General features: G+C 48.8%; 1 protein-coding gene across 2 annotated transcripts in view; it reads right to left on the bottom strand.

Annotated features, from left to right (window-relative positions):
• Positions 1-27,949, bottom strand: part of nbas (NBAS subunit of NRZ tethering complex) — a 122,152-nt gene that overhangs the window by 10,575 nt on the left and 83,628 nt on the right. For both annotated transcript variants that reach the window (XM_049002260.1, XM_049002261.1), the window contains 6 exons: positions 26,674-27,008; positions 24,866-25,075; positions 24,155-24,357; positions 21,148-21,237; positions 19,332-19,527; positions 1,411-1,550 (listed from right to left, as the gene is read on the bottom strand). In XM_049002260.1, the coding sequence (XP_048858217.1) occupies positions 1,411-1,550; positions 19,332-19,527; positions 21,148-21,237; positions 24,155-24,357; positions 24,866-25,075; positions 26,674-27,008 (1,174 nt within the window). The remainder of the gene's footprint in view (positions 1-1,410; positions 1,551-19,331; positions 19,528-21,147; positions 21,238-24,154; positions 24,358-24,865; positions 25,076-26,673; positions 27,009-27,949) is intronic.

Below are 27,949 nucleotides of genomic sequence, written 5' to 3'. Positions count from 1 at the left end.
CCAGCTCCTTCCGAAAAACCCGATGGGAATGCTGGACTCTCCAGAAAGTCTCTAGTACACAGAGAAACCTTTATGAAGAATGGGGAACTTCAGAGAAGAGTCTGCCGTGTACACAGAAGCAGACAAGGCACCCCCGACAAACATTGCCGCAGAAGCAGACGCCCTGTGAATCACGGCCTGCGCGCTCTCCAGGAACCACCGAGACGGCGGCTGACGCGTCCCCAGAGCAGCCAGCGGCAAATCGAAAATGACGGCACCCTCGCCGACACCAGCTATTTTTACGCAAAACACACCCTCCCCACGTGACCCGTGTATGGGTCTTCTGGACGCTCCAGCCAATGGAACGAGCGTATCTGACTCCAGGTGATTTGTAAAAAGACACCACCTGACAGCTAGATAAAACCCCGTGAAGGAGAGGCTGGGACTCTACAGGAAGATGCGTTTTTGGGAAAACACAGCTCAAGAGGCCATAAAATCAAACAGGAATGGATAAAGGCAGCATGACATCAGGAGATGTGATTTTAGTGGATTTCAACTAAGGCTGGAAAGAGAAGAGTTGCGAGACATGAAACGACCGTGTACCAAGGGTGCCCAATTAACCGCTATATACCAGAACACCCTCTCCTCGGCCACTCTTAACCGTCATTGTTACGGAGGATCAGACAGAATAGCGGCACCGGACGTGCCTATGGTCTAAAAGCCCTTTAAAACACGATCACACGCCTTCCTATTTTCCCCACACCAAATATAGCTGATTAGAATCATACCCGTCTCCATTAGATAATGTTGAACTGCTCCCATCCCCCAATTCAAGCTGGAAAGTATTTGGCAAGAAATACTGAGCTTCAAAGTAGCAGAAATGAAATTGTGGCAGACTATTGTTCCTCTTATTGCACTCATTTTACTTTTAAATCTAAGTTCTAGCATTTTCCTCAGCATTCCAAAACTGCGGAGAGGTTTGGTGGTTTAAAATAAGGTGCTTTTTAGCCCCACCCGGGGGTAACATTCTGCTACGGAGCCCCCCTGCCATGTGAAGGAGCTGTTATGAGAGTGGTCAACACATGGGGGGTTGAGCCACAAAATAAACAATAGAATCTGAATTTAGAAGTGCTCTTCACAGGTAATCGGCACTCACGCGCATTCCGGAAAAGTCCAGAGCTGATTTTCATTTAAGAAGTACAGTCTGATGGAATCCAGGTGCCCTTTGAGATTTAACAACATCCATTCCAACTGGATTTATTTTGTTGATGTTAGTCACGCGCCCAGACAGCGTCCCTCAACGCCAAGCTGCGTGCCACCGATGTGGGTTACTTCACACCAGCACGTTCTAGCACAGAACTGCTGCTTTAGTAATCATGAAGGAACTCTCCCAGCTAAGGAAGGAACCAATGAAATAGGCAAAACACTCACTGGGTGTCACTCGTGATGGGAGGCCAAGCCTGGAGGAGCAGAGCCAGGTGCTGCATCTCCTCCCACCTGCTGCTGACTGCCAGCAGTTCCTCGAAGAGCGCCCGGCGCATCTCCTCACTCTCCACATCGTCCATCTCCAGCTGTGGGACAGAGAGAGAGAGATAGCTATAACCTTACTAAAGTATTCTGCCGAGGCTCGAACCGGTGACCTTCCCATCAAAGGCACAAAGGGTTAGCCTGCTGGGCCACACATACACACCCAGGACCTTGCCCTGATTATTCTGCTATTCTTGGGATTCAAACACACAACCTTTTGGACAGAGACACAGACCCCTATATACTGCCAAAGAGGGGGAAGAATTTTTATGAAAATGGCGGGGAGGAAGGGAAAGACAAGTCACCAGTTTTGTTTCAATGCAGAAAACAAATGGCTTTCAGTCTGGAGAGTAATATTGGAGTCTGGGCATGTTTGGTCCAGAGGGAAATCAGGGCCCCATCTGACAGTGAATGGATGTCCCCTCCCCTCATCAAAAATTCACCAAAAAATCTCATAAACTGAGGCCCCCCCCCTGGATGTCAAGGCAGTGAGCCACACAGAATGAACTTTCAGGCATGCAAATAAACAATCCTAACAATCAGACATTTTTGCACAACTTTGACGGGATTAGTCGTGCGGCTCGAAGCACCGACATCCTCACTGGTCGCCTACTCGTAAGTCCCACCCTCGCAAGCTGTCAGATTGGCCAAGCAGTGGTCAGCTGATGTTCTCCTGGGGTCTCAACTTCAGGAAGTACAGCATCAAAGCAGCGAGTACAGAATGTGTGGGGATCAGCAGGACAACCACCAGGCATTATTAATTAAAGCTGTATTTTCCCCAAAACACACATTGCTATACAATACGTTCTTCCTCATCACGGTATTGCATACTAAACGGAACAAATTCAACCCTAAGATGAAGCATGGAGAGACAGGATAGTGTTAAATGCCTCACAGAGACAGCAGAGGGTGCAGTGCTTAAGGAATTATACCTGCACCCCTCAGAATAGCACTATGTAGAACAAAAGAGTAAAAATAATGTTACTAGTTTCATCCAGCTAGTGAAACACACTTCAGAAAAAGACATTTTGTAACATAATTAAAAAAGAAATACATTTTTAGTTAAACCAAGGGCCACAAAATGCTGAATTATGCAAAAATCCACACAGAAAAACATAACACAACAAAAACATTGGTCATGCCTTGGTACAGGCATTTATTTTCCCTTTTGCAAAAAAAAAAAAAAAACAAAAAACAAAATAGAATGTAAAAAGAGGGCGAAAGCCCGATAAATCTGGCCTGTAGCATCCAAAACAAAGCCTGTTCCTTACAGCAAATTCAAACACCGAGGGAGACTTTGTGGGAACAAGTGAAGGAACGCAACCAAAAATGCGTAAGTAGCCAGGCCTCATTTTTCCAAAGTGCCAGCATACGTTTTCCCCGGTGGCGGCATTCCTGGAAAGCAGCCGGACACTGCTGGACCGAACCGGAATATCGGCGAATACGTCCGGATGGTCCCTGCTGAAAGGCAGGCTTTGTCCAAAATGCAATTAAATACTCTACCGCTGCCCTGCGATTTAACAGTTCAGAAAAAAAATAATCAGAATTTTTCTCAGGGCCCTGAATACCCATGAGTGAGACTCAGACCTGCAGGTTCATTGGTGTGATGATGTCATACAGTATCAGGAGTACAAGAATTGTCTTAAACGAGTAAAGAAACAAATGAAAAAAAAAAACTTAAGGAAACAAAAATGAATTAAAAACCTTGTAACACTTTTCAGAGTGTTCAATGTCAGAGTGTTGAACTTTTCAAGTTCAATGTCACAGTTACAAACATCTGCATGATAATTGTCTCTTTATCGTCACATGTTTATCGTCTCTGATTAAAAGGGTCGTTCTTTCTTGGGCGCTTGTTCGTGACACACAACCTCTAGAGCACAGTGTTCATCTTTTGACATTCAAGTCACTGTTGTTTTGTCCAAGGCTCTCTACAGCTTTCTCATTTTGCTCCGAGTTTCTAGTAAAACTGGAGTTGCGGAAGAGAAAATAGTGAACCGACGTCCTTCAATAGTCAGTTATTATATCGCTGATGTTACCGTTTTTGGTTCCGATTTGAAAAATGTCGTCTTGCAGATATAATGACCATTTCTGGCCGTATGCGATGAGCTCTAAGGATATCGAGCAAATTTTCCCAAAACTCAGAGAGGTACCGCGCCGCTCTGCAGGACTAATTAGACGTCCCCAAACAGCGCCGTCAATGTCACTTTTAACATGACAGGCTTACAACCTCTCTTGGCCACCCTGAGAGAGAGTAACATTACGGCCCAATCAGCCAACCGTGTCCTTCAGGACGAAGGCGGCCAGCGGCGCGATGCTGACCTGAGAGAGCAGCCCTAAAAGCGGGCCACACTCCGCGCCAGCCCCATTCCTGTCACTCGTGCCAGCAGCAGCCTACAGCGATAGCCATTTTCTCTCAGCCAATAAGGAAAAGCGAAGGGACAATTGGCCACACATTGGGGGAATGGGCGGGGCTCAGCCAGAGAATTCAACTCCATAAAATGCCCACAAGCCACGAGTATGAACCAACAGCCACACAGCCAAAGAACAGGCCCTTCAGATGGGTGCGCGCTGTAGTTAGACCCAAATTACATGAAGAAAAAAAAAACACCAAACGATTATTATTATTATCCTGCCTATTGCAGACAACGATTCTCCCTGTTTAGGGAAGACAAAGAACACCCACACTTGTAACATATTCCACTTGTCATTATTATTGTGTAAGACGTGTTCTGAGGGTACGACGTCGGTAAACATGTAATGGAAATGCACAATTTATGAGGTGCAAGAGAGTCAGTGCAGCTGGAGGCTCAGTGGGTGACACTGTGACCTCACACCTCCGTGTCGTTCGGGATCCCTCTCGGCCACTCCAGTTCTCTCCCGCAGTCCAAAAACACGCAATGAGGCGAACGGGTGCCTCTAAAATTACCCACTCTTGCTGCATGTGATGCACTGGAACTCCCCTATCAGGGCGCCCCCTGCCTGTGGCCAACGGTTAAGTCAGAGGCCGGCTGAAGATGCGACTCCCTAATGAGGGAAACAGAGAGCGCCGCGGTACATCATGCAGGGGAATCTAATTGCAGGAAGTATACAAACACATGGCTCGGAGTGACGCAACCTCTCCAGCAGTGATCACACCCCTGGCGGGGGGCGAGGAGGGGGGCGGTGGATCGCTCCTGCTGACAGAATTACCAGGCAAACAGCAACATAATTGCCAGGAAGAGGAAACCAAGTCGAGTGACATTTCTTTTTACTCTGACGACAGCAAGGCGATCCAACAAAAATATATATATGAAATAAAATTAAATAAAGTGCTGTGGCTGCATTAACAGAGGTAGAGTGCTGCAACTCGCTCTGTGTCTCGGGGGGGCACATTTAGTTCCTGGTTGACATGAGGACGCGAGTGGCTGGGGCAGAGATGGCACGGGGGCGTGAGGGCGACAATGGAGACGAGGGGATGAGAGTGACCCTCCCTCAGGTGGGGGTTAAAGACTGTCTGAGCCCCGACTGTGCCCAGAAAATATGTGTGTGTGTGTGGGCTGGGGGGTAGTGGCCATTTTACGTTCCATTTCAAGGACAGCCTCATGAAATATTTAATCTCAGCTTTTAAACACCTTCTGTTGGTCTGTGCCCCCCCCGCCCCTAGCACTAATGCACGACACTGAAAAACCATATTTCACACACAAGACAACTAAAGTAAAGTCTGAGTACTCTGCATTGTGCTGCCCGGATAGCCTACCATCAGCTACGTTCCTGCTTATAACACTGATGTGCGATCAGGTTTGCTTCTCATCTTATAATGTAATGGGTTACGACTGCCATTCCAGAAACTGCGCTCAGATCAGCTGGTCAATAAGAGGCAAGTCATCAGCTGCGAATGCTAGTGAAATTTCTGCTTCAAAACGAATACATGCAGTAAACATTTTATGACCAATTTTAAAAATATACAAGTTGTTTCTCAGATACAAAAAAAGAATAAGAGTAACTAGCAGGCTAAGCCTCTGTGCCAGTTTGAGCCTCGGCAGGAGAGTCACATGTCTGTTGGCCCTTGAGAAAAGCTCACAGGACCCTGTGCTGTGACCCCGGAAGCTTCTGCTCACCTGTATGTGTCTGTATGTCTCATATAGAGCATGATAGGCGAAGGGAATTACAATGAACTTGTACTTGTGCAAATGCCAAATAAAGGATCATGTCATTAAATTTCATTTCATTTCAAAAATCCTTATCAAAGCAAAGCACCTGAATACAATCGATATATCAGAAGGTATTGAATAATGAATTAATACCTCATTAAGGAAGAAAATCTATTAAATGGCCTTTGGTGAGCTTGAAGTTCTCTGAAATTGAAGTTACGAAGTTTCAGTGACAAGAATATGGTAGGTAATACTCGTCTATGAGAGAACAATAACCTGAGAGAGATTAACCTGCACTAGAAATTTCCTTTCGAAAACGCACTGTAGTGTAAAGGCTTCGTTAGATGCCTCCTGATGTATGCAGGACATGAAACCTTAATTAGAAAAGTTCCTTCAGACGGGGGGCGGGGGGGGGGGGGGGACTGCATGCAGCTTGAAACTGGGAACAAAGGAACGGTGATGTGGAAGGGAGGGGAGGCGAGCAGGCGGGTGGGGCAGCACAGCATGACGGCGCTGTGATACAGGAGAGGCAGGCATGTCATGCCGAGGCGGGGGACAGTGATGGGTGACGAGGACAGCGGTGACAGGGTCCGGGTGAGGGACGCGCCAGAGGCTGGTGGCCAGGAGTCCAAATTTGAGCAGTCTGAGGAGATCATTCCCGGGGGTCTGGACTGAGAAACCAAACCGTCGTCGCAATTCAGAAAACCGTGGCTATGAAGAAACCTCAAGGTGTCAAAAAATCTCCGAAGTTCAATCAAGAAGACCTGGCATCCTCAAGTACATCGGTATGACGCGGGTCCAACCTGGAGATGCCAAGGTAGCGTCACGTGGTACGATTCAGATGTCAAGGACGGGCTTATTTACCGATGGAGAAAAACACAGGGGCACAGCACTTCGAAAAGCCACATGTATATGGGGAGCATTTTCAGAAGCACAAATACCAAAGAGGTGCTCTATAAGGAAGGTGATTCCCACACAACCAGCAAGAACAGCAGCACAGGAGTTCTAGCTGCTAATTATACACACGCCACAAAATGGCCTTCATTTGGGAAACACACCATATTTCAAAACTGACATTCTGTCCAGACTATTCCATGCCTTGTGCTGTGTGCTTCCTCGGATAGGCTCCAGGCTCACCCTTTGCTGGAAACACCGTTAAGGAAGACGGATGGATTATATACAAAACGTACAGTAACTAACATTACAGGGTACAAAGCAAATAAATGCATTGAACTGACCGATAACGCAAAAAGTAAATAATCAGCTAAGGTGCCAAAACTAACAGCGTGTTTTTGCTGAATTACTTTCACTGACGAAAATCTGAGCGCTCGAGAATCCACTCGTTAACATGCTTTAAGAAACTAAACGTTATTAGCATTAGCGCGCAATAATGCCACATGTGATTATACCACCTACGCTAACAGAACCCACAAATTAGAGTCTCAATCACAGATCAGAACCTGTAGCACAAGGGGCGGTAAAAAGACACAAGCGGCTTTGGTCTGTTATTCACTTCACGGCAAGGCAAAATAAAAATGGTGCGGATTAGCAGAGAAAACAAAAGTCCGTGTTCACATGAAAAAGACTGGGAGCTCCTCTCTTCAAGGTGCATGGCCTCTGTGTCAGAAAGAGAGGGCGTGACAAGGAAGGATAGATGTCAGAGACTCCGTCAAAACGGCCCCTATGTTGCTGGCACAGACGGCGGGACCATGACTGGAAATGACGGATCGGTGTACAAAGGCTGGAAGGCAAACAATGAGGACTGATGGCTGTCAGCAGACAGACACGCCCGGAGATAACAGGCAGGAGGGCCTCAGAAGTCCATGAGAAAGTGTACCAGAGTGCAGTAGCATGGCTGTAAACGGCGGGACAACGAAAACAGAGCGGCGACACTGTTCAGCCAACACTGTAGACAACTTGAAATGTCAGAAATGTTGAGTTAATGCAGAGCTGGAGGACAGGACTTGCATACTGCTGAGGTACTAAGCACCGGAATGACTTATTTTATTTGCTTTACACAGCCATTTCAAAATTGGCCGTGAACCCGACAGGCCCGGCTGTCTTCAGTTGGGTGTTGGCACCAGCTGAGGTTCAAAGAGTAGCTCTCCTGTTAAACCGGTCACCAAATAAAAGCAAAAACAGGTTTTCTGCTTTACAGAAGATTTACTTAATTCGGATAGTTCGGCATTCGACAATGAGTACCTACGGTACTAACTCAGCTAAGTCAGCGGTTTCGGCAAAATACCTCCCCGGGGTCTCAGTCTCTGACTGGAGGATGAACGTGATTCATTTTCCAGCAATGAAATCGCTACCACGATTTTTCTCGTTGTCCTGGATCAATCTCAAGTAGCTGTAACAAGACCGCTGTTACGGCAAAAATGTTAATGATTACAGGCTCTTTTCAAACGTCCCATTTCTCTCAAAAATCTACCTTGTTGCAGAAGAGCCCGACAGCAAACATACTTGGACACTAATAATATACTTGAAAAGTTTCAGCCTGGCTCCCGTCTAAGCCTTAGCAGTAAGTGATGTGCTATTGTCCTCTGATCCCAGGAACGCATCGGTACTTAAGCTCCCAGATCCATCAGCCATCAATTCTTATATAGCCTGGAGTGTCAGGTCAGTTTATGCGGAACCGTACTTAAGTGGCTCACTGCTTATCTGAACAGTGATCAGCAATACTCTCAGATAGCTAATAACAGTCCATCGGTATCGCCGGTGAAGCGGGGAGTCCAGCAGCGAGTGGAACTGGGGCCTTTATTTGTCCTCCCTCCGTGAAACACAATACAAAAGCAGAAAATTAACTTCCATTCATATGCTGATGACGCACAAATGTCCCTCTCAGCTGCATCTGATGACCACACATCTATAATCTCCCCTGTAAACTGTTTTAATAAAGCCAACAGATGGATGGCTGACAATTATCTTTCTTGAAAACCCTGACAAGACGGAATTCCTATTACTAGGGGGTAATTACACCGAGGGCTTGCGTTACAGCTTCACTCAATCAGCCCGTAACCAAGGTACGATCTGATACAGACCTGCTGTTTAATTCTCATACACGAGCTCCCTATCCAAGATGCGCGTTATGCAGCTCAGCCACGCTGATGTGCTCTCTGACTTTCGCGACGGGGGGAAAATGAATACGCACATTTATAAAGAGCAAATCAGATCGCTGTGATGCTGTGCTGTCCGGGGGCAGGAGCATCGAACACCGGCACGCAGCAGTATGGACTGTAACTACAGGGAGAAATGTGACCGTACTTTACTCAAATCCCTCTCCGCTAGTGTCCAGTTAGATGTAGGACAGACTTTAAAAGTCTTCTGTTTACTTACAGGGCACTAATAGGACAGGGTCCTGCTTGTTTAAACCGAATCGAAGAACTACTCAGGTCACAGAACGCCGGCCTTCTTGCAGAACAGCCCTCAGGCCTCTCGGCTATAGAATAGTCGAACACCGTAATATTAAATGGCTATCGAAGACCTATTATTTTAGCTCAGACTGCCATATCTACTACGGCTGCTGCTGAAACTGCACAGGCAGCATTTTTTCTGCCCGTCTTTGCTTTCGGCAGCTACCCATCAGCCTCCATACCGACATACTGCTTCATTCTCCTTTCCACGGGACCTGATACCCAGAACCCAGGGTGGGCATTGACTGAGCTCTCATCGTGGATATAGCAGGCCTCAGGCAGGACTGCTCAGTCATCAGGAGATGACTGAAGACTGAATTGCAGAAGGCTGAGGAGAGCTATCCTGCGGCAGGGCGTGACGAGAGAAATACACACATACCCAAACATACAGCTGCCCCATCTGACACGTATAATGTTAGAATCTGGACCTCCAGATGTTTTCTCAACCAAATTAGAGAGTTTTGTTTGCTCTCCTTAGTTGTCTTCGTCCGCTATTGATTTTTACGAAAGTTACCTTAAACCAGGGATTTAAAATTTCAGGTGCAAAGGGTAACCGTAACAGTAAGTATCCAGATTTTTGGGATAACCTCTAGGTGAGATGTTCAAACCCAGGTGTGAAGGCTCTTCAGCCAATCAGTCCTCTAATTAGTAATCTAATTAGGGAGGTGCAGTGAAAACCTACATACATGCCGGCCCTTTCTGGATATGATCGGCCACCCCTGCCTTGAACTGCTATTTGTGAGTAAGCAGCGTTTGTTTGATTCTTTGTTAAGTGTGTTTAGGGAACCATGTTGGGAAAAGTCACTATAAAAAATAAAATAAGTGGAAATGAATGGAACAAAGCACAAATAAAAATTATATAGTTGCTCAGCTGTACATCACATGAATTTTAATGTGATCCAGACCACAACGCCATTCCGATGATCCCCAATCCACGGTGGTGAGGGGCTTGGCCAACCCAGATAAGCCCCTGAACATGGGCACGCACCCAGGTGCTTGGGGGTCAGATGAAGAGATACCTTCCACCAATATTTCATAAACGACGTGTACATTACGCTTCATGCTCTGCTGCTCAAACAGCCAGTGAGCATGCATGTTGAAACAGTGAGAGGATCTGCTAAAATTTGCGATTCCCGTTCCTGCGGTGCTGATCCGAAGCTGCTTTCTGCTTGGGGTTTATCCACACCGATGTACGTCATGGGCTCAGCAAGTGCTTAATGCTTCAGGAATAAGATGTGCTAAACAAACAGACTACGCTATAGATTTAAAAAAAAAATCACAATAAATAATAAGTTGCAGATTTCTATTTATAGAAAGAAATGCATTGTATGCTAGAAGTGGGTTATGCAGCTTGATGTACAAATTAAGCTTCTTGCTAAAGTTCTCAAGTGACACTAAATAGTCTGAATATAACCTTTGACCATTTTTATGGAAAAGAACATTTAAATAAGTACTTTAAAAGAGGGGCTTTACATTATTTATTGCTGCAGAATACCCTCTGGGTATACCACTATTCCCAAAGCATGGACCTAGAGCGGAATGCATTAGACGTGAGCCAATCAAAAAATCCTTTTATCGGGGGGTCACAGGTCAGCCAGGATCCACGGTTCAAAGCTCTCTAGTGAAGAACTTCCCCCTTTGCTGACTGTAAAACTTTCCAATGCAAATCAACGAGGCCGATACATGGCAACATAGATCCTCTGGCTCTCGAGTGCCACTATGACCCAAACTGAAAATACAAAGAGCTCAGCCGATCGCCAGTGAGGACATCGGTAATCTCTTTGCCTTTGATCAGCCAATAATGCCGCTCTCTCATTTAATATCCTTCCTGTTATTGCAATATTTGTCTATTTACTGTAATATCTGTTTATTTGTCTATTATAAGAGGCTCTTCGCTCTGGGGAGGGTGGAATGACATTTCGACAATAAAGGAAATCTGAATCAGGCGGCTAATGCAAGCTTTGTTGTGGTGCAGTGCTGAGCACCTGCCCTATCACTGCCCCCCTCTGTGTGCCTTTCCCCCCCCCCTCATCGCCAAACACATCCCCTACCCATCCTTCAGTGACATCACACATGTACACACATCTATCTTTCCAGATGAGGCCATGGGGCTGGAGTTTTTTTCATCTCACAAACTATTTGATTCTATTCTTTTCCGGTATCCAATTACTGCTATTTATACCCAAGAGAGTTTGTCAATTCACACATTAGATAAAAAAAAAAAAAAAAAAAAGTAAAGATTTAAAAAATTTCATGATTAGTGTTAATATTTCAGAATAACGATTTACAGAATGTGAAACATTTTTCATGTGCAAACAATATAAGTTCATTATTTTTTAGAGAATCCAACTTTGTGAACGGGTAAGTTACAATGGAATCTTTCAGGTAAGGAAGATCATAGTACGTGTGATGTGAAGCAGACTGAACCCCTGGTGAAGGACTGGCTGACGAGGGGGAGGAGTCTGTCAATTTCATGTGTATATTTACATGGGGGCTTAGCTGTCAGGTGTCTCTCTCCCTTGACATATACGGCCCGACCTCAGTAGTGGCAGGACACCAAAAATGGACAGTGGAGCGGCCCTACAGCCTCGAAAGCATCCCTATGTGAATCCCCCCTGAAAATCAGTAGAGTTGAAAATAACTGCCGACACACTGTTGGCAATTGACATGAGAGAGAGAGAGAGAGAGAGAGAGAGAGAGAGAGAGAGAGAGAGCTCTAGCCAATCTGTCAAAAAGTAATGGGAAAAATGAGCCCCTTTCAAAGGAGCAGATTTTCGGGGCAGGGCAGTCACTGGCAAAATGGAACGCAAAACAGTGGGCATGTGGTACAGGCCGCCAGTTCGAGTCCCAAAAGGGGCCCCACTGTACCTACCCTCAGGCTAGCTGCAGAAATGAGTCAACTAAACTGGCATTGAGAAGACCAGAAAATGGGTAAAACAGAGGGCCAAGGAAACACGGCATAGCGAGGCGGGGCCACACTGACGGTCAGGGCCTCACTGCCTCCCTGATAAAATGGGGGCCCTGAGGAAACACGACACAGTGAGGCGGGGCCACACTGACGGTCAGGGCCTCACTGCCTCCCTGATAAAACAGAGGGCCAAGGAAACACGGCATAGCGAGGCGGGGCCACACTGACGGTCAGGGCCTCACTGCCTCCCTGATAAAATGGGGGCCCTGAGGAAACACGACACAGTGAGGCGGGGCCACACTGACGGTCAGGGCCTCACTGCCACCCCGATAAAATGGGGCCCTGAGGAAACACTACACAGAGAGGCGGGGCCACACTGACGGTCAGGGCCTCACTGCCTCCCCGATAAAATGGGGGCCCTGAGGAAACACTACACAGAGAGGCGGGGCCACACTGACGGTCAGGGCCTCACTGCCACCCTGATAAAATGGGGGCCCCAAGGAAACACGGCACAGCGAGGCGGGGCCACACTGACGGTCAGGGCCTCTCTGCAACCCCGATAAAATGGGGGCCCTGAGGAAACACGACACAGAGAGGCGGGGCCACACTGACGGTCAGGGCCTCACTGCCTCCCTGATAAAATGGGGGCCCTGAGGAAACACGACACAGTGAGGCGGGGCCACACTGACGGTCAGGGCCTCACTGCCTCCCTGATAAAACAGAGGGCCAAGGAAACACGGCATAGCGAGGCGGGGCCACACTGACGGTCAGGGCCTCACTGCCTCCCTGATAAAATGGGGGCCCTGAGGAAACACGACACAGTGAGGCGGGGCCACACTGACGGTCAGGGCCTCACTGCCACCCCGATAAAATGGGGCCCTGAGGAAACACTACACAGAGAGGCGGGGCCACACTGACGGTCAGGGCCTCACTGCCTCCCCGATAAAATGGGGGCCCTGAGGAAACACTACACAGAGAGGCGGGGCCACACTGACGGTCAGGGCCTCACTGCCACCCTGATAAAATGGGGGCCCCAAGGAAACACGGCACAGCGAGGCGGGGCCACACTGACGGTCAGGGCCTCTCTGCAACCCCGATAAAATGGGGGCCCTGAGGAAACACGACACAGAGAGGCGGGGCCACACTGACGGTCAGGGCCTCACTGCCTCCCTGATAAAATGGGGGCCCTGAGGAAACACGACACAGTGAGGCGGGGCCACACTGACGGTCAGGGCCTCACTGCCTCCCTGATAAAACAGAGGGCCAAGGAAACACGGCATAGCGAGGCGGGGCCACACTGACGGTCAGGGCCTCACTGCCTCCCTGATAAAATGGGGGCCCTGAGGAAACACGACACAGTGAGGCGGGGCCACACTGACGGTCAGGGCCTCACTGCCACCCCGATAAAATGGGGCCCTGAGGAAACACTACACAGAGAGGCGGGGCCACACTGACGGTCAGGGCCTCACTGCCTCCCCGATAAAATGGGGGCCCTGAGGAAACACTACACAGAGAGGCGGGGCCACACTGACGGTCAGGGCCTCACTGCCACCCTGATAAAATGGGGGCCCCAAGGAAACACGGCACAGCGAGGCGGGGCCACACTGACGGTCAGGGCCTCTCTGCAACCCCGATAAAATGGGGGCCCTGAGGAAACACGACACAGAGAGGCGGGGCCACACTGACGGTCAGGGCCTCTCTGCAACCCCGATAAAATGGGGGCCCTGAGGAAACACGGCACAGCGAGGCGGGGCCACACTGACGGTCAGGGCCTCACTGCCTCCCTGATAAAATGGGGGCCCCAAGGAAACACGGCACAGCGAGGCGGGGCCACACTGACGGTCAGGGCCTCACTGCCTCCCTGATAAAATGGGGGCCCTGAGGAAACACGACACAGAGAGGCGGGGCCACACTGACGGTCAGGGCCTCACTGCCACCCTGATAAAATGGGGGCCCTGAGGAAACACGGCACAGCGAGGCGGGGCCACACTGACGGTCAGGGCCTCACTGCCACCCCGATAAAATGGGGGCCCTGAGGAAACATAGCACAGCGAGGCGGGGCCACACTGACGGTCAGGGCCTCACTGCCACCCCGATAAAATGGGGGCCCTGAGGAAACACGACACAGAGAGGCGGGGCCACACTGACAGTAAGGGCCTCACTGCCACCCCGATAAAATGGGGGCCCTGAGGAAACACGGCACAGCGAGGCGGGGCCACACTGACGGTCAGGGCCTCACTGCCACCCCGATAAAATGGGGGCCCTGAGGAAACACGACACAGAGAGGCGGGGCCACACTGACAGTAAGGGCCTCACTGCCACCCTGATAAAATGGGGGCCCTGAGGAAACACGGCACAGCGAGGGGGGGGGTGGCTCATGGTCGAGGTCTCCTAGCTGGCGACTGACATTCCCGGAATGTCATTAATGGCTGCCGACGGCTGATGTATACTACATTACAGCTAAGGCTGAGAGGCCATTAAGACAAGCAGGAAAACAGAGAACCTTCAGGAATATAAACACCCACCCTAGGGGGTAGGGGGTGAGGAATGGGAGGGGATGTGGAGGCAGTCCGCAGGTCCCTCAAATGCCCCTGTCAGCTCCTCCCGGCCAATCAAAATCACTATCAATATTCATTTATGGTGAGTCAGCTTCTGTGGTCAGAAAGCAGCAACACTGTCAATGCAGTAAAAGCAGGGTATGGAGGAAAAAAAAAGAACTTTATGTGAGGAGGTACCCGCATGGTGACCCCCGCAGGGTGACCCTGTCTGGCTTGAGCCAGTTAAGCATATAACGGGGCAGCCAAATTCATAAGGGAGTTGAATATGCAAGTAGGGGTATGGGGTCAAATCCCACATTAGGAGATCCGGATCAGATATGCAGTTGCGTGCCGTTATGTGGGACTGTTAAGTCCTCAGCATATTTAATCCTTCGCAGATAATCACTGCGGCTGGGAGTCGCAGATGGATGGGTGAGCATGCAGCCTGCCTGCGCATGCGCAGACGCCCTGCTAATTCACCAGCAGCTGGCCCTCTTCCCGGCACCGCATTGATTTGTGGGAGAGCTGCTTATATCACCTAGAGCATAATTAAATATTAAGGCCACTTTGATGTATGCAAAGCCTGACTTAGAAGATTATCCAGGACCCCGAGTGCAGCTTCAACACAAATCCCGGCCACAGAAACTCACAGGAGGTTGGCGGTGGGAGGGCCTCACACCCCTATGTTACCCCCTCATATATCTTGTTTACCGGTAACAAATAACGTTTGACACTGCTGGAGTAGAGCAGCTCCTGAGAGGGAGGGTATCTGAATGCTGTCGCCCTGGACGACTGCTTCCTGAGTGGGGACCCCATTGGTTCTGGCCCTCTGGAGATGTGTGCTATCACTGCACATTGATTGGAGGGTGACGTTTAATGCAGAAATTCAAGGCCAGGGGGTGGGTCTTTGTCTGAGAAACAAAGACGTGGCAGGCCGGAAATCCTTTTTTTTTTTAAAAAAAAAAAAAATCCGGATTCACTCAATTACCCACATGCAGGGCCATCCAGAGACTGATCAAACATGAGAGACCAGCTTCAGTACGGCTGTTTCCCCACCGCATCACTGAACTGACCCTGAACTTCAGAGAAATATCCTGTCTGCAGGGTCATTAGATCTCCCCGGATACCTGACACGTCTCCATTTGCAGCGTGAAAGACACACACACACACACACACATGGACGCATGCAACGCACGGCCCCTTCTATAACCGAGCCCGGCTCATTGGATTGATGTCTTCATTAAAAGCGCCTCTGATCGACCGGATGCAGACAGAGGGCCGTGGATTACGTCTAGTCGGGGGGGGGGGGGGGGGGGGGCATTGACGTTTCCCCGTTTGGCGCCTGGCCCCCAGAGCAGACGGCTGATTCATCACGGAGCCCGTGGCGAGGACTGGCCGTCCCACCGCTTTCAGAGGCAATTACATGCTCGTTAAGGAGGGGATGCCCAAGCGAGGACGGAGTGGGGAGAGTAAGGAGCCTTGAGGAAAGGGGGAGGATCCAAAAGGCCACGTTTACAGGCTTCCCTCCACAGTGGCCAGCCCCCCCACCAGTAACGAGTAAGGAATTCCCATGGTGACTTCACGAAAGCGTCAGTACACAGGTTCAGGTCCACTATCAGGAATTGGCCAGCTGCCCCCTCCCATGGTATCCGCACAGCTGCGCCGCACACCTAAGGGCCGTCCCACTGCAGCAACTCACAGCACTGCGGTTACCGTGGTACTGAGGCGCCCACACTGCGGTCAGGGTTTGTGGCCACGTGACACGCGCACGCACAGACACTCCAAAAAACATTGTCAGTAACCCTAATTCTACGTGGAGAAAAACATTCAGACCTTCAAAAACATTTACCAGACAACAAAGGTGTGTTTATAGGTCAAGAGAATCAAGAAACAAGACAATAAAGAAGATGCCTGCAGTGTGAAATTGCGTTTTTTTACAGCGTGAAACGACACTCATTTTGCACCGGCGATATTTAGGTGAAAAGGTCACCAGTCATATGAAGTGATTATAAAATTACGTTTCATATTTGCACTATTGTATTATTACTCTATCATCAGCTAACAGAGGTACTTATCTTACAACTGCTATTACTGCAACCACAGATGTGCAGTACCGTAATTTACCAAGTCTTTAATTTCACCTGACAGCCAGGATTCATGTTTTTAGCTGTAAAAATGCTGCCTCCCATTATTCTACAGGCACTCTCTCTCAGCCCCCCTCCCCCAGAGAATGGCCCAGGTCACACTTTCTCATTTACAGTGTAAAATCACACTTTTAAGCATTTTTTTGCGCCCTTACCACAAATTGTCTTTCGGCAGATGCATGCCGCAGTGAACACAGAGCACGTGCGAGAGCGGGAAGGAACGGTGACATCGCCAATCACTGTTTGCTCCTGTAGCTCAACCAGCGGAGCATTGCGCTAACAACATAAAGGTCTTGGGTTCAAATTCCAGAAATCACACATTATATAACCCTTTCTTGTTCTGAACGTTGCTTTGGATAAAAGGATCAGATGAATAGATGTTAATTTAGGGTCATGGAGCTATATCTTAGTTTCTCCAACGTCCCAGTCGAGCTTAAGGATGCTGTATTGAGCTTTGCCTAACAGTGTGACTATTACACAGGCAGTCACAGGGTGTGTGGATCCTGGTAAACAGGCCTCGTAAGGGGTCTTCGAGACAGTCATACTATTCCGTACACTAATGCCAAATTGCTAAGCAACGCCATAACTATCAAACGTGAAGAATGGAGAGAATACCATCTGGTTTTCTGGGGCAAACTAATTAGTCCCCTGCAAGTGATGCCGACTCAAATGCCAGCACTTGTACTTCAAAGACAGATGGACCGAGCCCTCGTCCGACTGATGTTAGCTGCGGCCCACACCCCAGCAGGTGCTGTAGTGAATCAATGATCACAGGGGTCCAGCTTCTAACTCCTGGGCTGGGTATTGCTGTTGGACCTTACAGCACTGTCTTGAATCAGCTCACAAAGAGATACACGAGGGGAAAAAAAAAATTCAAAACAAATTACTTTGGAGGGAAAATTCCAAATGGAGAAAATCCATCCATCCTGTTTATTCAGTGCAGAGCCACTGCGAGCCTTGAGCCAATCTAAGAAGCAGAGGGTGGGAGGACAGGGAAGACCCCGACTGGAGTTCCACGCGCCCACACGCACCCACACTGCGGGCATCTCTGAATTGCCAAGTCACCTAAGCAGCATGTTTTTGGACTGTGGGCGGAAGCTGGAGTACAGTACCTGCAGGAAAGTCACACAGGCGAGGAGAGACACACGGCCGCCACACGCAGAGAGCTGGGGAACAGAACCCAGCCCACGGGGTGCAGGAGAGAGGCCAAGACATCAACAGCGCCATCGCAGCACCCAACTCCGTAACAATGGCAGTAATGTGGCCTGATTACACAAGGCACGAAGACGGTAAGATGGATCCTCACAATGTGATAATTAACCGCTTACAAGAATGATTCAGATGGCATCGAGTTTGAAGGATTCTGCACAAAATGGGCCGTTTCCATCTTAGCCTCAACGCCTGCTCATCACCAGCGGCGTGGACTGTTTCGGCGCTGAGTCACCAATGGCCAGCGTTGCTGCAGCTAACGTAACGCTAACATAACACTAGCATGGAGGCGAGCGGCTACATCATGCCACCTTCTCACGGTATCATTAGGAAACAGTACGGTCAAGGAGCACAAAATAAAACACAGGGGGCAGACATTAATTAGTCTTGTAGGTTTGTATAGATAAACATACATCGCCTGGGCAGATTTGAAGCAGATAAATTTCCCGTCGATGGCTGCGGCAGGAACAGAAACGCTCGCGGCCCAGAGCTCACACCCTAACGCCAGCCAGACGTCATGGCTGGCAGGTGAGGCTGAAGTCACGCTTTCGTTAATGATCAGCTAGGGGACCCTCCGTCCGTGGCCGTTCTTGCCTGGGTGACACCGGGGAACCCAGGGGAGGCTGCACTGAGCTGGACAGGATGTGAGTGTGAGGGCTGGTAAAATCACTACACGAAGTGCGAGACTCAGTGCGATCTCTCCTGCCCGACTGGGTGCCGCATAGCCCGCCAGGAGGGGCGTCGCGGTGGCAGATGCCAAGTGATGAGAGGAGGGAGTCTCGGTGCATCCTGAACTCTGCCTCCTGCCGTTAAATGCACAGCTTTTACAGACACTGAAACGGGAAAGGGTGAGCTCCGGTTTTACTGCCTTACCTAGATGTTCGGTGGAATAAAATACAAGCAATCTGAGACTCGAAACTCCATTTATATCCCCATTCGGCTGGGAGGAGCAGACTGGTAACCACTCCAGTGGATCATGCAAAAGCCATCAAGTTGTCAGAGCCATCGTGACCAGTTTAGAAGAAAAGTGTCTAATGTGTGGCAAAGAAGGGCAGTTTACGAAAAGGGGGCAGACCAAAAAAAAATAAAAAAATCACACACACTAAACCAGTGTTTCCCAACCTAGTGCTCAGGGATCCTCATACAGTTCATGTTTTTGCTCCCTCCCAGCTCCCAGCCAATCAGAAACACCTAATACCTAGTACAGGGAGCTGAGAGGAAGCAAAAACATGGACAGTCCGGGGTTCCCTGACGACTGGGTTTGGAAACACTGCACTAAACAACAAGGTCTTTTCTTTTCAAACCACACACCAGCAGAATAGAAGGTGGCAAGGCAGTTAAGGGACTAAGCTTAGATGCCACTTGACCTGAAAGCTGGTGGGATAGATGTGAGGACAGCGAATGATTAACGCTTTGGACGAAGGCACTTACAGGGCGTGTGGAGCTGGGGGTCTGCTGGGGTAAAGGCTGGGTCGGGGTCATACCTGTTTGTCCGGCCAGCAGGACTTCAGTACGGTCTGGCTCCGGAAAAGCAGCAGCAGCTGAGCATCCTGTTCGCTCAGGGGGAATTCCCGCTCCAGCACCTGGAGCACCTGGATACGCGGCCGGACTGACATGGAGGCGTCTGCGCAGAAGGGCCGCAGCCAGCCTAGGAGGTCGTCCGAGGAGACCAGGCCGCCGCTGGGGGATGGGAGGACGAGTCAATACACAGCAGAGGGGAGAAGGTGGGGGGCACAGTGATTATGGGTGTTGGAAGGCTACATCAATACAGACTAAAGGAAAGTAGTGGGTGGGAGTGGGGACTCAAATCAATATACAGCAGGAAGGGAAATAGGGAGCACATCGACACCAGCAGGGGGCCTCCAGGAGGGTAAAGCCATCAAGGCATCAACTGCACATTAGCGTGCACTGACAATGCCACGCTCAACCTGATTGGACATCTGCCTGTACAGACAATGCAACGCTCAACCTGATTGGACATCAGCGTACACAGACAATGCCATGGTCACCCTGATTGGACATCTGCCTGTACAGACAATGCAACGCTCAACCTGATTGGACATCAGCGTACACAGACAATGCCATGGTCACCCTGATTGGACATCAGCATGCATATACAATGATACAACAAACCCTAATTAGACATCAGTGTGCACATACAATGATAGGCTTACCCTGACTGGACATCAGCATGAACATTAGGGCTGCTGTGATAAGTAGACGCATCGTTTTGTTATTATTCTTTTAACTAAATTACTTTTATGGTTTCTAAAACACTTCATTATGACAATTGTTTTCCTTTAAATTTCACTACGTAATTATGGTAGTAGTTCAAATTATCGCTAAACAAAAAGGAGGTTTCACACAAGTGAAAACACACAGGCACTATTCTGGACGATGGACTGCCAGAATAGGTAAAACCACCATGTTGTCTATTCATGTTTATTAAATTACCATTAGTACAGAGAGCTTTTTAATATGTTGTGTCCTTGTAGCTGCTAAACATACTCATTATTAAAGCCATAAAAGATGCCTGCTACCACAGAACCGCCAATGAATAGATATTAGAGGCAATGTTTAGGCTAAAATCTGGGCTTCTTCTGCGTAGATTGACGGTGCCAGTGTGCTTGTGCACATTGGGCTTGTTGGGACCAGTGTCATTATCCTAAACTATAACTGAAATTAAAACGGACACCAAATAAAAGAAAGTAACTGTTTCTGCAATAAAAATATATTAACCAAAAAAACGTCAGACTTTAACGTACCGCCATACCACCAGCACCTTTTTACCTTGTTTATCCACAATATCTCCTCTTTTAAAAGATGTTCTGGTTGCTAAGTTGCCCCTGTCTTCCACTTCATTGCTTACTGCTTCCATGATTTAGCAGAACAGAAGTATGTGGCGTGATCCGCTAACCGAATTTAATAAGCAGGAAGACACGCCGAATTTATACAGATTACTAACTTTTGGGCATCACAATACGCATCTCATTAATATTTTAGACATACTACTAATCTTCTTATCGGGTGCGGGCGAAAATAATGTCCATATAGTGCCGAAAAGCCGATATCCATTATCTAAAGTCCTGCAATGATATAGTTTGTTGGTGTAAAAATGAAATTAAACGGTAAATTTGATTTTCAGCAGGAAAATGAATAGTTTAGTTTAATCGACCAATTGGTAAAATAGTCTACAGATGAACCCATAGAAAAATAGTCGTTAGTGGCAGCCCAAATGCACATACAATGATAGACTTACCCTGATTGGACATCAGCGTGCACAGACAATGATAGACTTACCCTGATTGGACATCAGCACGTACAGACGTAACAATCCCTCTGAGGACGTCCATTGGGTCCTGGCCATCTATCAGAGCTGCATCGTCTCCTCTGTGCAGAGAGAAAGCGATAGCACTGAACGCTTACCAACCGTAAAGACATTCCAATGAATACCGCCAGGGTGCTGGTGTGTTGTGTGCATGGCAGCGCGTCAGGACGCATTAACAGGGCTTCAGCGTAGCTGTGCATTACATTGAAGTGCAATATGGGAGTCTTATGTGGTACATCAATATCCCCACACATTATTATAGCATGGAGCTCTGGATTATGTTTAGTATAATATTCACTGTTTTAGTATATTGCAAGACAGTATGGAGCTCTGTAATGTGCTGCAGCATAGCAGTGTAGTATAGTTCATTACAAGGAGCTCTGTAGTATAATAAAATAGATACTTCAATCCCTGTGAGAAAATTCTCTATAATGCCTTCCCAAGAAGGGCAGCCACATGTTGCAGCACCCAGTACAGTACAGTACAACACAGCATTCAGCAGTTCTTGCAGTATAATTTACTACATGGAGCTCTGTAGTACGGTAATCAAGGACAGTACAGAATACCGTTTTGTAGTTTTTGTAATATAATACTCAGGCCGTGTAATATAGTTCCTTACAACATGGAACTCTGTGGTATGAAATTTCAAAAAGGACTTAGCTTCGTTTCTTATGATACGGCTGCTAATCATTATCAAACAGGCTGTACCCATTAAGCTTAAAACATACTGAAGGCGAGAGCTGAGAGATGGCAGTAACTCATTATGTTGTCTTCCAAGACACTAACACCGCGGTAATAATGGCGTGATTCTGACACCATACATTCAGTCAGACCTTCTGGACGTGGGCACAGATCCCTAACCCACAGCTCAGGATTAGCTTAGTGTTACTGAGCTGCATTATGGCGATGGAGGGCCAGTATTCTTGTTCATTATTCTGATAATGAATCCCCAGTTTTCATTAGCAGGCTACACTTAGGCGGCATGCATCATATCTGCCTGAGCCCCTTGGCTTCTGCTGCTGGGTGCAGGTCAAAAAGACAAGTCATACTCTGGAGGGCGGAGAGGTCTTGCTGTGAGGGAATAACCTGAAGCGAGTGGTAGGACAGGAACACCAACTTGACAGAGAAGAAGAATCTGTTACCCCTGCAAGAACGCGCTACTGCATCTCCAAAGAGGAACGTGTCCTACGCTTGGGAGCCGATCAGGCCCAAGGACAACCTCCCCTATATATCAGACAGCACCTACCACTGCCCTTCTATGGTCTTCTGGCGAAAACTGACGCATTATGGCAGCATGAGCCTTTACATAACCACAAAATAGACATTTTACTTAGAGCGGGAACAAAACTGCTAGACAGAAAACCTCATATGTGCAGATATGAAAGATGGCTTTTAATGAAGCGGCTTCTCTGAATGAATCCGATTAACATAAGAATCTGGGCGTGACGGAAGAGGAGAGGCGGTCCGTGATGTTATTAGGCTCTTTGGCACAGATCACTGCATTCAAACAGGCGCTTCACATGCTGGCGTGATATCGATTCATCCACCCAATGATCCAACACACACATAAATGCTAAGTATGCACTGCTATACTTCTGCAAATAATCTCCAGAAATGTCTAACTGGTTCTTGTGATTAAACTGAAATGGCCTCCGTGGAAAATTCATGACACTCTTAAATAAATGAGCAGAGACAGAAACCACGGGAAATTAGATGTCGAAGGCTTATTTAATGTTACGCCATATATCCGTCCGGCAAGTCCTGCTAGCCTGACGGAGGAACTGCAATGCGTGCGTATCAAGAACATGCCATCAGGTCAAGAAAACATTCAGAAAGAAGAGGCTGCAGGGAAGGCGGCCATCCTTTGCAACAATGAAGATTCAGGTTCTCACAGCCATGTTTCAGCTCCAGTATCCAGCATGTGGCATGAATGCAGCCCAGGCGACCATAGGAATGGCAGCGTATATCCATAAAGGTGAACTGGAAAAAAATCCAGAACACGGGCCAGATATTTTATTGGCCCACTCGATCATTAAAATGAGAAGGAAAAAAACCCTTCCATACCATCACACAGAAAGAAGGCTTTGGCAAAAAAAATAAATAAATAAAAAATCTAAATTGATTTTGAATGTTTAGTTTGTAAAGATAGCAAGTCAAGTTAAACATTAAAAATTCACTGGTTCTATTGATTTCTGCATGCTTTTTTTTAAAAAGAAGCAACAATCTAACAAGTCCTGTGTTGCACCTTTCATGTGACATGAAATAATCATTAATAATTATTAATAATAAATAATCATGACGGTGAAGCTCAGATTGGCTCTCCGCAGAAAATAAATGCCCGGCCTGCTGTAGAGCCATTACTTACTGGCCGCACCAGCACACCTGTGGCACATGCCACAGGGTACACAAGCAGCAGAGGACCCCAAGAGAGGCCAGGGTACTGCCTGAAGGAAATTCGTCATGCTTATCCAATGCGACAGCGACTGTCACAACTACACGCCACAAACAAACAAACAATAATATAATGCGGTAGCACAAATGTTTTCTCCAGTCCTAGGTGTCAAACATGCAATAAGGATTGTTTCCCTGAGTGCCGTATTGGGAAGAAAAAGAAATTGTAAAAAAAACCGGTCATTCTTTTGTGTTACAGTGCGCCACAAATTTTCATAGCTTGTTGTGAAATAAAGAATGAAAGTAATGGACATGTTGACTTACTAGTATGAGTGCTTACCCTGGGGAGAGGGGGGGGTGCTGTTGAGCAGGTGTGGCTCCAGAGAAGGCAGGTTCTACTCTCGACCCATGAAATAAGTTTATTATTAGTGAGGTGCAGACGTGGGCAGCGCGTGAGGCTGAGGCTGGGGTCAGTGCCCCTTGGTCAGGCATCGGCAGATCATGCCTGACAGGGGTTAATGCGAGGCCGAGAGGGCACCCTCTATGTGGCGAGCAGTTTGGGAGAAAGCGAGGGGGGGGGCTGCATACCTCAGCACCGACACAGCTCTCTCGATGGCTTCTTGGACAACCCGTCCGGGGGCGACGTCTGAAGGCCCCACTGCCACGGCGAGCAGCTGTCGCATGCGGTCCAGTGGCTGTCCATCCGTCACCATGGCGACTGCCATCTCGCGGATCTTCTCCTCCTCCGACCTGGACAGGTCGTACATATAGCAGTACTTCTGCAGTCGCTCCTGGACATTAAATGGGAGAGAGAGACGGTGGGGGATGGGTCATGTTGATGTCAGATGTCCCCCACACCTGTTGGCTGCGTGTCTGCCCCCCCCCCCATCAGCCATATCCTGTAACTGGGACACCTTGAACTCTGCAGAATAAATATTAGCTGGTGATGAGGGTTGAGGAGGACTCGGGAGGGGACGACTGAGACTGTATATCTGTGTGCCTGGTTTGGCCCCATCGCGTCACATGACTTCACAAATCCCATGACCTGACATCCAAACTGAAGCAAATAAAACTATGTTCCACACCTGTTTGCTAACATACAGGCTTCTGTAGTTGAACATAATAAGGTTTAAGACTCACCCACAAACAAAAACCAGGTACTCTGTCAGCATTTCTCTCCTCTGGAATGGAACCGTCACACTGTCACTGCAGCGTCTGCCTAAGCTAGCAAACAGGCGGCGCGAGTGGACGGGCGGGACACACACCCGGATGGGGGGGCAGCAAGCCACTCCGGGTTACCTGGCCGCTGTCCTGCAGCGTCTGTAGGAAGCCGTGCTTGAGCGTGTCCAGGTGAGCCAGCGACCGCTGCAGGTGGATCAGGGCGTCGTCAAAGCTGCCGCCACCACACGCCTCGTCCTCGTCGGCGCCGCGCCTCCTCGCCTTCTCACTCAGCTGCCGGGCGGCTTTCAGGGCCCGCTTCGTCACCTCCGACCTGGTGTCGATGCTGAGCTGCGTGGCCGTGTGAGGAGACCACAGGACATGCGGAGAAAGATGCAACCAGTGGTCAGACGCAGGCAGGTGAAATAGCACTGTGGAAAAACAACACAATGTCTGCCATTTGTCTGAACTAAGGGAGCCGATGCCGAAGCCATGGCTGAAAGGACGGCTCTGCGGGCAGCAGCGTTTAGGTATAAGGGCTTCAGCAGGCAGGGTGGGAAATATGTTCTCACTGGATGGCTCAGGAACAGCGAGTTCCTGAGCATAAGCGCCTACTCTTGTTTCTGAAAAACAATTTTAAGCGTTTTTCTTTTTTTCTTTTTTTGTTTCCAGTCCATAAAAATGGAGAATTGGTGAAAATATGAGGCTACAGCTTGACAGGACATCAGAAAAAAAAAACCAAAAAACAGCTTTACCGTACATTGATTTTTTTTGCCTGGGCAATTGCTGGCAGAGCATCAACACAACAAACTGCGTGCTCCCGTTGCTCCTTACCCGCGCGTATGCTGTGCGAGTGCCCACACAGACAGGAGTCAGGGGGAGCAACAGGAGCACAGGAGCAGGGGGACGGACGGGAGAACACAGGCAAGAGTGGGGGCAGAGACAGGAGCACACAGACCGAAAGTGGGGGTGACAAGAGACAGAAGTACACAAACAGGAGCGGTGGGAGACAGGAGACAGGGGCATACAGACAGGAGCACACAGACAGGACTGGGGTAGAGACAGGAGACAGAGGCATACAGACAGGAGACAGAGGCATACAGACAGGAGCACACAGACAGGAGTGGGGTAGAGACAGGAGACAGAGGCATACAGACAGGAGACAGAGGCATATAGACAGGAGCACATAGACAGGACTGGGGTAGAGACAGGAGACAGAGGCACATAGACAGGAGACAGAGGCATACAGACAGGAGCACACAGACAGGACTGGGGTAGAGACAGGAGACAGAGGCACATAGACAGGAGTGGAGGAACAGACAGGAGCACACAGACAGGAGTGGGGGGACAGACTGGATCACAGACAAACAGGAGCGGGAGGAGAGATGGGAGTGCAAAGACAGGAGCACACACAGACAGGTGCGGGCAGAGAGATGGGAGCAGACAGACAGAAACAGGGGGAGATGTGTAGTAGCATTTCAATTATCTTCCTGACAGACACTTTTTTATTTATATATATATCTCAAAGTAAAAAGATCCATAAGTATCCCATCATGCTTCTTATCTCCATCTACACAGGTAGAAATTCTGATTCATCTCCTGGCTAAGGTCAAGCATCCTTCCCAAGGACACCAAAGGCACCCTCCCCTTCCGCAGACTTCCCCATCGGAAATGTCGGGCCTCTGCTGGCACACGGAGTAGCCCCTGAACGTGACGGAGCGGCTAAGGCAAACACAAAAGGAAACGTATCCTAGCAACGGCGGGTTCCGTAGTGGGCCTCGAAACGGCGTGAGGCTTCACTCGGCGGAGCTACGAAACATCACATCTTCCAGGGTGCTGTGAAGAGGAGATCGGTGGCGGACGCCTCGGAGGTGGAGCCTGTACCGCGTCCCGGAGGTGGGATTTCTGGCGGACGGCGGGTCCATCACACATGCTCCGGGGCGACTCACCCGCTCCACCGCCTCCGGAGAGAAGGTCACGCCGTCCACGAAGGCCACAGCATCCACGGGGAGCAGCCGCTCAAAGTACTTGGCGCAGGCATCGTAGGCATGAAGGAAATCTGAGTCTGTTTGCGGTGGCTTCCGCAGGACCTGGGGATCCCCGTTCCAAAACAGCTTACGCAGCCATGTTGCGTGGACCCGGCTGGGGGACACCGCGACCCCCTCTCTCAGGGGCAGCCTTGCCGTCAGCTTGGAGATGGACAGGACGTTCTGGCTACTCAGCACCGGCTCCAGTGCATCCAGAGGGTCCGAGTCCTCGTCCATCATCTTCCTGTAGTCCAACCCTGAGAATCCAAATCAAATATGACTGATTTAGTCACCTGATGTGATTGTTCAGGGCCCGCATCAATCCTTAAAAGAAAAACACATACCTCCATACTATAACTCAGACACTAAAGGGTGAAATCTGCTTCTGCAAACAGCCATTCAAAGCTTGCCGTGGAGAAATAGATTCATCAGACTTTGAACTCATGACAACGCTGATTTAAATATGTTTCAGAAGCCACTTTCCTGTCTATGCCACCACCTGATCTCCGTCATTCCCCCATCGTGCACTGCATTGCATTAAACATCAGAGAACAAAATTTACTAGCACTAAAATCTCTTAAAGGACAAGTACAAAGACATCAAAAACAAACAAGAAGCCAGCAGACATATGGTATTAAAAAATGGTTTCACATTTCAAAGTTTTCAGGCCCTGTGATCTCAACAGAGAAACACATTTTGTGTCGGGAGGGGAAATTGCCAGGCTGACTCATGGTGAATATGAAAAATGTATCCTGAGCCTCTGAGGTTGTGTCCCTGTCACAACAACATGCCGGGGCACATGGGACATCAAAGGAAAGGCGTGTCGGCACAAGGCGCCACTGGCGACGGTCTGTCTGAAAAGCTAACGTATACGATCCTTATGTTATGAAGATATGCAGTGGAGGAGTCCGTATTATCATGCACATATGAGATCATGGGTGCAGCCTTCAATGTGTCCTAGGCAGACCAGTGTGGACACCTGACTCAACGAGGGACTTTGGCTTTGACCTTGACCACATTCTGTACCTTGCAGTTAGGAAGCAAGTCCACTCTTTCTTCAATAATGTTAGCATGGCGTTGGGGGGGGGGGGGGGGGGGGGGGACATCCAGTTGACCTTGGACCCTCTAGAGGTTTTTTTTCTCCCTGCTTGGGAGTTTTTGGTCCCTCTCCTCCATTTCTCTCTCTTTCTTTCTCACT

This window comes from Brienomyrus brachyistius, unplaced genomic scaffold (assembly GCF_023856365.1).
Source record: "Brienomyrus brachyistius isolate T26 unplaced genomic scaffold, BBRACH_0.4 scaffold66, whole genome shotgun sequence".
Classification (NCBI taxonomy): domain Eukaryota; kingdom Metazoa; phylum Chordata; class Actinopteri; order Osteoglossiformes; family Mormyridae; genus Brienomyrus; species Brienomyrus brachyistius.
This window is presented reverse-complemented; position numbering and strand designations above follow the sequence as displayed.